General features: G+C 41.4%; 1 protein-coding gene across 1 annotated transcript; it reads left to right on the top strand.

The window, feature by feature from the left end:
• The first annotated feature begins 2,892 nt into the window (after nucleotides 1–2,892).
• Nucleotides 2,893–3,966, top strand: LOC142140466 (gap junction delta-2 protein-like). Its single transcript, XM_075198197.1, has one exon. It carries the CDS (start codon nucleotides 2,893–2,895, stop codon nucleotides 3,964–3,966), a length of 1,074 nt encoding a protein of 357 aa, XP_075054298.1.
• The last annotated feature ends 10,812 nt before the right edge of the window (nucleotides 3,967–14,778 follow it).

Below are 14,778 nucleotides of genomic sequence, written 5' to 3'. Positions count from 1 at the left end.
CTCATCGCTTCGCGCATGTATGAGCAGCACTTTTGTCAGAGGGTTCAAGGATCCCTTATCTGTGCCAACATCCGCTCCTTATTCTCCGCATTCAACCCGGATAACAGAAAAGACTACATTACATCATGGGGTATATTTACTAAACTACAGGTTTGCAAAAGTGGAGATGTTGCCTACAGCAACCAATCAGATTCTAGCTGTCATTTATTTAGTACATTCTGCAAAATGACAGCTAGAATCTGATTGGTTGCTGTAGGCAACATCTCCAGTTTTTCAAACCCGCAGCTTGATAAATTTACCCCCATGTCTCTTGTTGATCCTTATCAAGATAGATATGCCTTTAAAATAAATCTTGAACGTTCAACTGTCTGAATTACACCTAGGCTTTAGTTAATAAGGCTGGGGGGAATTTTGAGATCATGTAATAATAAAATCAGCTTATTTACATAGCTCAATTCGATAGGTCATGTGATTACATGACCATATTCAAAATGGTGTCACCTGTGGTTTCACCTTTCATTAAAGCCATTAACAGAATTATATTTATTATGAGATAAAACTCATATGGTTTGGTGTTTGTTCTGAAGAATGTTAAGAACCCTAACTATACTGTTGGTTCAGGGGAGGGCTGGCAAATTTTAGCTCGGGGGGGAAGACTTGAGTCAGCAGCCTATTAGGAACAATCTAAAGGAACAAAAATGCAGGTGCAGTGGCGCACGCAGGGGGGGTTTCTGAGTCTCTAGAAACCCCCCCCCCTGCGCTAACTAAGTGGCCACTGTCCTTTACAGCAGCCGCGGCGCTGTCAAAGAAGCGTCCGCGACGGTGCTGTATTGTATAAAGCACCGCCGCAGATGCTTCTTAGACAGCGCCGTGGCTGCTGTATAGGACAGCGCTGGCGAAACGGAGCTGCTGCGCATGCGCAGCAGCTCTCTCTGGTTTTTGTGGTTTTTTTGGGGTCAGCGGGGGGAACCCCCCCCCCCCGACAATCCTCTGTGCGCCGCTGAGGTGGTCCAGTGACCCAGCCCAAGGTAACCCACAATGGGATCAGCCCGGGTGGCAGATGCCCCCCTGTCCCCCTGCCCAGCCTGCCCCTGTGTTGGGTACAGTTAGAGGAACATATGTTGAGAACAGTATTAAAAAAAATATGGCTTTTCTTTTTCTTCCACATAATTACGTTATATATACATTATAGCACAGTAATTTACATTTAGTATGCTTGATGGGGTTTTTGTTAGCTGATATTGCATTGATAGATGTAGAAAATCATATCAAACTTTGAATCATTTGAGGTAAAGTGCATTGACTCTATGAAATATGGATTCTAGCACGACCAACAAAGTTTGTTAAACTGCCTCTCAGAGCAGGATCTCCATGCTTCAAGTACCTTCTAAAGAGTTAGTGATACACTAGTGTTGCTAAAATTAATTTGAAAAAGTTGTTAATACCACTAAAACTATGCAGATTTACTAGTTACTTTTTAATCACCTTAATGGGTTCATTTAGAGGTTTATATATATGAGCTTAGAATGTACGTAGGAATAAGACGCATATTTTTGTGCATATGTTGAGCCGGAACGATGTGCCCAGCTCAAAAGCAGTAACAATTGTGCCAGTGTATGTCAGGTGTATATACTTACACTCCACAATAGCATGCAGATGGCGCAGACAAGGTGTAGGTAGTAAATGCTAAGGTGGCATTAGCACAAGAGAGAATAGTATCTTCACAGTTTTATTAATAAATCTGAAAGCACCATTTTCCACAAAAAATGTAATTAAATACAAGTGCAAAATACAAATTAAATGAAATGATGTTAAATTGTATAGAAAATTCTGTTGTTTTTCTTTTTCAATAGGAATCTTCTTTCCTTCAGTAGTCCAAATGTAAATTTCAATTAAGCAACATGATTACACAACCGCAACATATATATATATATATATATATATATATATATATATATATATAGCTGCTATCGATTTAAGTACTATCAATTCACGATCAGCCAATCAGAAGTGGCTAGATTGTGCTGCTGATTGTCATTGTGCATCGCTGCACCAGCCCTCCAGCCTTGACAAGGGAGACGCCTCTTAAAAGGTGCATCAGCTGATGTACAACCTCTCTAGACATAAGGGAACACAAGGCAACTATGTGCAAACAATTACATACATATGTACACATTTTTAGGGCGCATATGCAGCATGGAAATGCGCGTCTTACAAAACATACAATATATATATATATATATATATACCTATAACTATATATAACTCTAATTAAGTCCCAACATCTCCTTTTATAAGCCTAAGCCTTTCATTTGCTAAATAGTGCAATGTCTAAGTTTCTGTACAAACTGTCTTTTCTGAATTTCTGGTTTAAAAAAAAGTATCGATCGATGTGAAAAGTGATTTCCTATTTTTAAATGTAAAATTGACAAATGTTGGTCTACAATCAATGGTTAGATACACCATCTAATAAAGAGTGTATCTAACATTGCTTGAATTGAACAAAAATCCTCTGCCTTACTGCTGTAGGGACTGGCACTGTATACAAGACTTGCCCCTGAGACTGCATGCAAGAGGATTTTTGGACAAAGAGTATGGCACCTACCTCCACCATGGTGTCATCTTGCTGATGTTATTGTTGACATGCAAGTAGCTTAATTTTAAATAAATATGTTTTACATCAAAATAGATAACTTAATTGTCTATAAATTGATGATATCCTTTAAGCAAACTATTACTAGTTTTAGAAGGGGTATACTTACTAAGAACAACAGCTTTTAATAAGTAACTGCTTGCTTGACTTAACGTTTTGCATGTAAAGTGTAGTTTGAAAATGCTTTTGTTCAACTTTTAATTATTTTATTTTTTTCTACTTATAATGTAGGTTCAAAAATGGGGGACTGGTCTATTTTGGGACGTCTTTTAACAGAGGTCCAGAATCACTCAACTGTTATTGGAAAAATATGGCTGACGATGCTCCTCATTTTTCGAATTCTCCTAGTAACATTGGTGGGAGATGCTATGTATGGCGATGAACAGTCGAAGTTCACTTGCAATACCCTTCAACCAGGCTGCAACAATGTGTGTTATGATAGCTTTGCCCCTGTCTCACATTTTAGGTTCTGGATCTTCCAGATAGTCTTGGTGTCCACACCTTCCATTTTTTACATAATCTTTGTCTTGCACAAAATTGCTAAAGATGAGAAGACTGAGATAGAAAGGGCCTATGTCATGGAACTTCTTCAAAGCTTATCGATTGGTGAACATTTACCAAAGAGCAGTAAAAGTCCAGATGCAGACGAACAGGTAGAAGTCAAAGACATTTCAAGGAAAGGAAATAGGTTTAAGCCGAAACTCGTGAAAGATCCTAGCCGAGGTCCTATTCCAGTGTTTGACAAAATGCACATTATTTACATTGTCCATGTGGTCCTCAGGTCAATTATGGAGATATCATTCTTAGTTGGTCAATACTATCTCTACGGTTTTGACGTTCCTCACCTTTTCCAATGTCATACCTACCCTTGTCCCACGAAAACTGATTGTTTTGTCTCCAGAGCTACAGAGAAGACAGTCTTTCTTAACTTTATGTTTGGAGTTGGTCTTGGCTGTTTTATTCTGAACATTGTTGAGTTGCATTATCTGGGGTGGTTTTACGTATTTAGAATTTTAGCAGTTGCCTGCGACACTTGTTGTGATTTCAAGAGCAATAAGAAGAAGAGGCCCATGGTGCTTTACCCTGAGCAGAATAGTTTGCTTATACATTTAAAAGACACTATACAAGAACGCTTTGTTCTAAAGACATCGTCAAGTCTTTCTCCGGAGAAAATAAGCTTTCTACCTACTACACCAGCAAATACAATATCCTTCACCAGTGAAGATTACAACGATACTACCCCGAGGAAGAGTCCTGATATTAAGCAGAGTAACTTAGCTAAAATAACTAAGACGAAGAAGTCCTGGCTTTAAAAACTCAAATTACAATAATGTCATAATATCTTAAAGATCATTTTCAGGATTTTTTTTGTGTTTGGCTATTTAATGCACATATGTGTGATTATATATACAAGTCTATAAATTAAACTTAATGTAAAAAAAAATAAAAAAAAAATCAACCCCAGTTTGGTATGTTACAGCTGCTTCCAGCCCATTATTGAGTCATGCTCAGGAAACATATACATACTTTTCAATATTGTATATAATGTTTGTCTGTGTGTATGTTAGGAAATTTAGACTGTAAGCTCCAATGGCGCAGGGACTGATGTGAGTGAGTTCTCTGTACATTGCTGCGGAATTAGTGGCGCTATTTAAATAAATGGTTATGATGATGATGTTAGTAAAAATTCATTTAAAATGTATTACCTGGAAAGAAGTTGACTATTGTTTTATTACATTTGATTGTTAAAACTTGGGATCTTTCTATTAGATGTGTGTTCTGGATGAACTTATATGAGGTTTCTTGATATTCAATCTGTACTTTTCTGTATTCAGTTTTTGATTTGAAAGGCTTCCTTAGTCAACAAATGCAACAGTGACACCCATAACAGCGGCGCACGGAGGATTGTCGGGGGAAGGGGGGGGTTTCCCCCCGCCGACCCAAAAAAAACAACAACCCAGAGAGAGCTGTTGCGCATGCGCAGCAGCTCCGTTTCGCCAGCGCTGTCCTATACAGCAGCCGCGGCGCTGTCTAAGAAGCGTCTGCGGCAGTGCTGTATACAATACAGCACTGCCGCGGACGCTTCTTTGACAGCGCCGCGGCTGCTGAATAGGACAGTGGCCACTTAGTTAGTGCATGGGGGGTTTCTAGAGACTCAGAAACCCCCCCTGCGTGCGCCACTGCATAAGCTAAAAGAAAAACTACCAAAGAAGGAACATCATATCAAATAGAAACGGATTTAGATATGTTGGTATCCAGTACAAACCTCAAGTTTTAACCTTTAATTACTTTACTCACTATACACAAGTATGCCCCTCCATTTCCTGTGAATTTGTATATTTAAAAAATATTTGTCAATATAGTCACTTATGCTTACATAAATGGCTTGGTGGTTAGCACTTCCACCTCACAGCACTGGGGTCATGAGTTTGATTCCCGACCATGGCCTTATCTGTGTGGAGTTTGTATGTTCTCCCCGTGTTTGCGTGGGCTTCCTCCGGGTGTTCCGGTTTCCTCCCACATTCCAAAAACATATTAGTAGGTTAATTGGCTGCTATCAAATTGACCCTAGTCTGTGTGTGTGTGTGTGTGTGTGTGTGTATGTTAGGGAATTTAGACTGTAAGCCCCAATGGGGCAGATGTGAGTGATTTGTCTGTACAGCGCTGCGGAATTAGTAGCGCTATATAAATAAATGATGGTGATGATGATTAAATAAATTGGCTGAGGGAGGGTGGGGGGATCACAAAATAGCATTGGTTTCCTGCTTAACTGTAGGCCAACACTATATGAATGAAACTCCTTGTTCTCTGTGCTGTTAACGGAAACAGATATCTCTTGATAATTACAGTCCGGTTCATGTATATGATTCAAGCATGGAGCACACCTTATAGCTCCATAGTCATACTTGTTGCGATTAACTGATGCTATTGCAGGATTGAACCTCTTACTGGGTTCACATATAGTATAACCAGAAAGATTTCACACAGATGGTGTTAAGAAGAAGCTAAGTAAGGTATCACACATTCAAAATGATTTCAATTTTCATTTGTCTGAATAAAATATACCCGAACAGGAGTTGTTAACATGATCAATGAACAGTCCATTCAATATTTCTGAGGTTCCACAGTGGTCACAAATAAACATATTGTATGCCACGATTAGCAACAGGCCGCATTATATGTAGGTCCATCCACATAATTTACAATTGTTAATAAGCTTTTAAAGCAAACCTTTCAACTACATCCAACTGCACATTAATTAGATATCTGAATAGATGCTCGCTATCTGCAAAAGTACTCTCGCAGTACTGAGTGCACTGGAGGAAAGCTTGGTCCAATTACTGCTATAAATGTATCTATCATCTTACAATACTACCCTTCACCAAACACATCTATGTTAGTTCCCTACAGTCTTCTAACCACCACCGCTTACTGCAAAGACAAAATCAACAATATTGAAAAAGATATCTCCTCATATCAGACACTGCACATCCTACACATCTTCGTACATTCCCCAGTCCACCATAAGTTCATTCTACCCAGTAGCTGAGGACAAATCTCTCCTCTCCTCTCATCATCTCACCCTATAACCTTCCTCAACCCAATTTCTTCCCATTCTCTGCTCCCTTTCTATAACTCGGTGCCGCCCCTAAGCTCACCTCTTCGACCTGTCTCTTTACATTGACAATTTCCCAACCATCTTTAAATATGCGCTCCTCTTACCAGTCCTAAAGAAACTGCTACTTGACCCAGTCTCTCTCCAAACATCTCCCTATTTCCAAACGTGACTTCCTACTTCCCTTTACCTCAACTACTTAAGCGATTAGTGCACAACAGTCTATCTTGGTTTCCCCCTCACCATCAACAGGACACAATTTCTTCAGTCTCCTAAGCCTTCTATCTTGGTGTCACACTTGAATCTTCCTCTACTTTATTCTTCATATACAATCTCTCTCCAAGTCCTGTCATCTCCACCTTCGAAAACAGTTTTGGACTGGTGCATGAATTGCCCACTGGGGAATCCAATGGTAGGGGCTCCCGTACTATGTACCGCTGTTGCTGGGGTACAGTACAAGGCTAGCGTTTAGCAACTGTGCTTAGGTGGTGTTGTTATAATAGCACAATTCCATGCAATTCATCTGTGAACGCAAATGATACTTATTGCTACCTAAGACTTGAAGGGGGTGGAGCGGATGAACATAGACAATGTACAGTAAAGGCGTTCCGAAGCAGATGCGTGCGATTCAAGTTCTGTCTTACTCCGAGATACACTTCTTTTCAGACGTAAGGTTTGCACCTGCTCTATGGCAGGTGTAACTGACAGATGATAGTGATGATTCACTATTGTTAAATCCAAAGTATATTACCAGTGGAACACAAACAGGAAACTTCATTCAATTCATTCACGGCAGGAGAGATCATAAATACACGCACAGGTAGGGTGTAGTGTATGCTCTGAGCTTATCAAGACAAATCATCATCTACATATAATGTTTCAGTCACGTAGACATTTTAGCACTGCACAAGCATGAATCACAAATTGCAACATCAAGAAATATTACAAAGGACAAAGATATACATGTCCTGGGAAACTGGACATAACTGTTACAAGTCATAGTTGCAGTTCTTGCATGTCCTTGAAACTTGCTAATAAAAATAAAGCCTATTGTTTTTCAACAAATACAGTATTTCTTTGATAATTAAAATCTGAAGCACTCTTAAAGGTATAATGCACATTATCAGATGACTTCTATATTATATTTGAAGCAAACATAAAGGCACAAAACACATTATTAAATGACTTCTATATTCTAATTTCTCACTATCACAATCTAATGGGGTGATGGACAATTCACCTACCCACCTGCCACCATTTTATAGTGGTGGCAGGTCATTGCATATGAAAGCCAAAGAACTCACTGCAGCCACATCATTTGTTTATAGAATATTGTACTACAGCTTGTCGTACAATATTCTGTGAATGAATGACACAGCCACAGCGAGTACTATGCAATATGACGGCCCCTGCACAGACCGCACAGGCTGTCTGCATTGCATAGGTGAGAGTGTGACATCACCAGGTCATGTGACTGAAGCAGTCACATGGTACACAGTGCAGGGTCTGCTGGAAATTTTCATGTTCCTGCATAGCTGGAACTCACTAATGGAGAAAAAGGTAAGAAGGGGTAATGTGATGGGGAGGGGGGTGGGCATGTGTGATTAAAGTTGTTGGGCAGATGGAGGCATGTGTGATTAAAGCTGCTTGGTAGAAGGGGTCATGATTGTTCTAATTTAATACCTACTGGAGAGTTTTAATACAAGGTCCTGGAGACCATTATCAATTTCTTTTGGGGCATTGGTGATTTATTAGAACATATAAGGAGAAATAAAAACTTTCTATGCCTTTTCTCTGCCCATACATTATATGTCTATTTTAACTGATTGATATATATGATACTTAATGAGTTAACAGTGCACTGGCTCATTTGTACCTATTTGGTCATGTTTTTAACTTCTGATACATAAATTTGATTGCATTTATCAATAATTATTTTTATTCATTGGATTACTGTACGCAGTGGGATTTGCATTGGTTTGATTCAATTTGTATTGGGAGGACTTTCTGGAATTTGCTCCCCACATTGGCAGCATTACACATTATATACTATTCAGAGCAGCGCTGTTCTTTCTAAACTTTACATGTGTGATTTGAACTGGGAGGCATGTGTGAGTCAAGCTGCTGGGCAGAGAGGGGCATGTGTGACTCAAGCTGCTGGGCAGAGAGGGGCATGTGTGACTCAAGCTGCTGGGCAGAGAGGGGCATGTGTGACTCAAGCTGCTGGGCAGAGAAGGGTATGTGTGAATCAAGCTGCTGGGCAGAGAGGGGCATGTGTGAGTCAAGCTGCTGGGCAGAGAGGGGCATGTGTGAGTCAAGCTGCTGGGCAGAGAAGGGTATGTGTGAATCAAGCTGCTGGGCAGAGAGGGGCATGTGCGAGTCAAGCTGCTGGGCAGAGAGGGGCATGTGTGAGTAAAGCTGCTGGGCAGAGAAGGGTATGTGTGAATCAAGCTGTTGGGCAGAGAGGGGCATGTGTGAATCAAGCTGCTGGGCAGAGAGGGGCATGTGTGAGTCAAGCTGCTGGGCAGAGAGGGGCATGTGTGAGTAAAGCTGCTGGGCAGAGAGGGGTATGTGTGAATCAAGATGCTGGGCAGAGAGGGGCATGTGTGAGTCACGCTGCTGGGCAGAGAGGGGCATGTGTGAGTCAAGCTGCTGGGCTGAGAGGGGTATATATGTGTGTGCAGGGCCGGACTGGCCATCTGGCACTTCTGGCAAATGCCAGAAGGGCCGATGGCAGTGTGGGCCGGTCCAGCTTTCTGCGATCCCCCGATTAAATTTAAAAAAATAATATTTTTTTTTTTTGTAAGAATTATTGAGAATTTAAAAATACTTGCACCACTGATGCAACTGAATATCTGTGCAGTTATGTAGTAAAAAAGATTGTCCCCACAACCATCCCACTCACTCCCCACATATCACTCAGTTGCCACGTCCCATTCAGTCCCCACATCCATCCTACTCAGTCACCAAATACTTCCCACATATCACTCAGTCGCCACATCCCACTCAGTCCCCACATCCATCCTACTCAGCCACTACAATAGTTCCACTCAGTCCCCATAACTACAAGTTTGAAACCAGAGTCTCTAATTCAGGTTCACAACGTCTGTGTTTGGAAATAGGATCTAAAATATTGGCACAATGAGTAAATCTAAGTGTGCATGTGCTCCTTTTAATTAGTTTCTCCTCTGTTATATTTTTTATGTAAGCAGAGGCACTGGAAGATCCGGGGGGGGGGGAGGGGGGGGGGGATTGGAGCAATCATCCCCTCTAACAGGCATGTTTTGTCTTCAGCTACACACTATGCATGGTCCGTATCTGCAGAGACAAACAGGCAAGGTATGCTGCCTGAATCAGAGCAGTCGGGCAGCATACCTTGCCTGTTTGTCTCTACAAATACGAACCGCGCATAGCATGAGGCTGCAGACAGAACATCCCTGCTGGGGATGGGGGGTGATTGCCCCAGCACCCCATACTGTTGAAAGTTTTAAAAAAGGTGGTGGGGACCTCCCCCCCCAAAAAAAAATCTAGATCCGCCCCTGAACAGAGGAGACAGGTATACTGAAAGATCATTGGACACAGACACATATATACGCCTGACATATAGCTTGTGTGGGTGCTGGAGCGCTGATGCGAAATATGAACTGATGATGGTGATGATCCCACTTTTCATTGGCTGAGCTGAAGCAGAAAATTGTCAGGACTGCGAGCTGGATGGAGTTACTAACCGGTATTGGCACTACAAGGAGGCGCGTAGTATAACGCACCCCTGGTTTTCGCCAGGGACCCCCGCAAGGATGTTTGGACTTCGCTGCAAGGACTGCGCAGGTCGCGGTTCTCCAATACAGTCACTGGTGTAATAGCATATACGATAGTCAGGTCAAGCTGGGTCAAGCCAAGAGGGCAATGCAGTACCAACGGAGAATCACAGGAATGGTCAGGAAAGCCGAGGTCTAGCCAGGAGAACTTATGAGCCAAAACAGGATCCAGGAGAAAAGTCAAGCAAGCCGGGTCAATACAGGAAAGGAAGCAAACATACAGAGAACGCTGGAGATAAGAATGGACCTGATACTCTGGCACCCTAATGGTGCCAGAGTCAGATTTATATAGAGGGACTAAGGGAATGATTGGTCAGCGATCAGGGCGTCATAGACCGCCGACCAGCGTTAGAACATAGCGTCCCGTTGTATATATTGCCCAAAAATCGTGACAGCTCTGACGTAAATTGAACTACAAATTCCATGAGGAAGTCTTTTACTGGCATTTAGATCAAAGTACAAAGACTTCTGTAATTGTGGATTTCAGCGGGGATGAATTAGTATTGTGTGAGGATGATGTACACACTGATGAGGGTGAGTATGATGACAGTATAGATTGCAGGTGCTAGGATCTAGCTGAGAGAAGGGAGCTAGCTGATGCTGGTATGCTTGTTAATATTTTGGGTAGAATGGCATGTTGGCAATTTTTTTGTTTTCTACAATAAACTTTCACCTTTATTATAGAGGTGTTTTTTTCTTTAAAAGGGTAGAATTTAGTTTTTTACATTTTTGTTTCTCTGACTTAAAACCACTATGCACTTGAACATAGGCTTTAGCACATGATGTAGAGGGATTAGTATCATCATGACTGAGACTAGGGGGGTGACAAGAACAATATGACTGAAGACTGAAGAGTGACAAGAACACTGCTACCCCTGTTTCTGTGTGAGCTGTGGCACCCTAGAATGTCACTGGAGACTTTTAAGAACACTGACAGCCCTATTATTACAATTTCTGTTTCAGCGCTGAACCCTGCCACCTCTCCTGTTTGTGGGTGAGCTGTGGCACAGTAGAATGTCACAGCAAACTTTTAACAACGCTGCCAGCCCTAATATTGGAATTTCTGTTTCAACACTAAACACTGCCACCTCTCCTGTTTCACTTTCTTGGTGAGCTATGGTACAGTAGAATGTCACTGGAGCCTTTTAACAACACTGCCAGCCCTATTATTGGAATTTCTGTTTCAACACTCAACCCTGCCACCTCTCCTGTTTCTGGGTGAGCTATAAGTTTGTAAAATATCAATGGAGACTTTGAAGAACACTGCCACCCCTCCTCTTTCTGTTCTAGCTATGACACTGCCCAACTGCACTGGAGACTGCCAACAGCCCTGCTACCCCTTCTTTGTCTCTCTGTGAAATGGCGCAGGATCTCCGCGGAGGGCGGTATTTATAGAATCCAATGACGTTTTGTCTCGTTTTCAGTTTCGAGGGCACGCAAAAGTGGTACTTGGATCGGCTATGTTTGAGTGGGCTCGGTTTTCCGAAAACCGAGCCCGAGCATCAGAGGGTAACGACTCTAATGGAAGGAAAGGAGGCCAATAAATGTAATTTCACTCCCATCAGTGCTCTGAACTTTCCCCTGGAACTTTTGCGTGATACATCTGCTTTGCTAGAAGTTCCAGGTACAAGTTCAGTGCTGTGAGCATCTCTGCTTTGTAAGTAATGCACAGATATGCACATAGCACCGACTGATGAGAATATGTAGAAAATGTATTTAGTTTTTGGCAATATAGATTTATTTTTTATCTGGGGTTAGAACTATGTGCTAGGATAATAAGCATTAAAGTTAACTTTTTTAACTGATTCGGAAAACTGTAGGTTCACTTTATTCAAACAATCATATTTAAATCACATTTCAAAATACTGACTTCTCTTTGTTATGAGTCGCGGCTCCCGACGGGCCGCCGAGGCTCACTTCCGGCTGCCTCGGGCTTCCTGGCCGACTCCATGACGACCGGGATGTCACTTCCGCCCTCCACGTCCTGGTTGCCTGGACAACAACCGAGACGCTCTGTCTCTCCTGCCGCAGCGCTCGCCCAGCTGTCTTACAGCCGGGCGCATGCGCGCAGAAGAATTTAAACATTTAGACCCAGTGGTGATTTGCAGTATTAACATATACATTAATATTGTATAGTTTATTTAGGTAGTGAATACAGTGCGTAGATTTGGAAGTGATGGCTTACATTGTGGTGATTATTGTATTAGGGAGGGGTCTCGCTGGCACTTTGCTCCTATTGGTTCCCCTCACTACTTAAGGCAGTGAGGACAGAGCCTCACTGCCAGTTATAGCTCTCAGTGTAGCTAGGCTCCCTGTTCCTGTTTCCGAGACCTGTGCTGTGTTCTAGATCTGATTACCTATGTATGACCACTGGCTTGTTTCTGGACCCTGTTGTATTGCCTGTGACCTCTGACCTTGGCTTGTTCTCTGGATACGTTGTCTGCTGCCTGCCCTCGACCATTGCTTGGACTTCACTCTGCTGTCTGCTATTACCCTCTGACCTCGGCCTGACTACTGGACTCCGTTTCTGCCTCCTATCTGGCCCTTGCCAGCGCTGGGGCGACACCATAAACCTGTACTACTTTGAGCTCAAGTCCTGGGGGCATCTGAGTACCTGTGAGCTCGTCCAGCTCTATGGGAAAGGCGGCTGCTATAGGTGAAGACCTCTTCAGTTTGTTCTACAAGTTTACGGTGTTTTCTGTCAGCAATTAACACTCTTATTGGAGGGCTTTCTTGTCTACTGGGGAAAATTTGTTTTTTTCAGCTGTCAAATGTCTCTTTTGCCCACATAATACAACAGTCCTGCCCATGTGTATATCCAAAACAAATGTAAATCAATAAGTTACCCTAACAAAAAATAATTTGTGGTTCAAATGACACATTGCAAAAAATGTGTAAATAGGTCAGGTCCTATACCTCCGGTCAAGGTTTACAAAACGTAGTCGCCAAATATAGCTACTAATTATATACTGTACAGTATATAGGAAATATTTCCCTACTTCTTCATCTTCCTGTGAGGACAAATAGTAGCATTACAGTACCGCAATACTGAAGACATGTTTATACATTATTCAAAATTCCACATCTTCATCAGCTGAAATGTGTCCTCTGGTAGTCAATTCATGACTTTCACCAGAAGATGGAGCTATAAGCAGTCTATGGCAATGCTCATTCTCAATTGCTTGTTGTTACTAAGAGAGAGAAAAGGACAAAGGTGCCCACACACAGTATGACCCGGCCACTCAGGTTGGACTGCTGAATGGCTATATATGTATTAGATTTACCCATGCAGGTGTGTGGACAAATTAAAAAAAAATTCATCTGTCTGACACTGATGCCAAACGGCCACACTGTAGTGATAACATGGATGGATGAGGACTATTGTCTGACTATATTTACAATAATGTCATAGATTCCAATAATATTGATCAGGTTCGGAAATCTTTTGGGCCTATATACACTGCGATTTGCAGACATTTAGAACAAAAACAGCTTAAGTATTTACGGGCACCCTAAAATTTGCCACTCAGGGGTAAACTTCTGTAATAATAGGGAATGGGTCCCTACATAAGTAAATTACCTTTACAGTGAAGTTACCTGAATAGTCTCTTGGACCTTTGTTAATTGGTTACAGATGGAGCACTACTTATTCCAGATTGACTTAGCTCTACAGTCCAAGATAGTTATTTCAGAAAGTGTTTGGTGAGCTTTAGTCCAAGGTTTTAATCAGATAAAGCCAATATTATGTAGGATAACCAATTCACCATGTTTATGTTTGTAATCAGTTTGCCCTCTAGTGATTAGCTGCCATTGTGCATTTGTAGACGATAAGGTATCTTCATTTTATGGCTGCATTTTTTTTAAAAAGTGTCTCATTTTCAGAATCACTGAAACCTGTTGAATATCATGAAAACCAAACAAGACATCCCAAAATCTGAGGAGAAAACTGGACCGATGGTCTCTCTAGCTTGGAGGTGGTGGAGTATCAATTCCTATTTCTGGATGCTCAGTTGAGAGTCGATAACCTTTGAAAATTTGATATGTTACTGATTCTCCCACAGATAAAAACACAATTCCTACAGAAAGTGTCTGTTCAGCAAGTCTTCTCCACCCCATAGACATCTTTCTGTTGTCTTTCTTTCTGGCGTGATAATTAAGTATTGAATGGGATCTAGAGAGGGTGTTTTCAGTGTTATTAACCAGGTTTAATGGTTTAAATGTACACTTATTTAGCTTTTACAATTTACAGGTAATCTGTATTAGTTAGATGTCTAGCTTATATAAATTGTATTATTTTGAATATATTGATTATATTAAAGTCATTTAAATTGACAGCATGTCTTTTCCTACTGAAGCAGAGACAACAAGATGAAACTGTTATAGGGTTTAGGTCATTCGTTGATTTTTGTTGTGTTGTTATTTGCTTATTTCCATAAACTTTACTGTGTTGGCATGATTCTATGTGGGGGAAGTGATTTCTTCCCTTAATCAGGCTTGATTTGCAAATTGATCCCATTTGTCTGAATGTAAGAAATTTGAGGTACTTTAATGCAGCAAATGCAACATAGAGCAACAGAACACTGGCAGATCTACAAACAGCCAGTGGCTATATACTCTAAGTGTCAAAACAAGACAACATGCTAACTGCTAACCATTGTTCATCTGTTCTATCACCAGGACTTTTTTCGGGC

This window comes from Mixophyes fleayi, chromosome 2 (genome assembly GCF_038048845.1).
Source record: "Mixophyes fleayi isolate aMixFle1 chromosome 2, aMixFle1.hap1, whole genome shotgun sequence".
Classification (NCBI taxonomy): domain Eukaryota; kingdom Metazoa; phylum Chordata; class Amphibia; order Anura; family Limnodynastidae; genus Mixophyes; species Mixophyes fleayi.
Note: the sequence above shows the minus strand (reverse complement) of the source record. Positions and strands in the feature narration are given on the sequence as shown.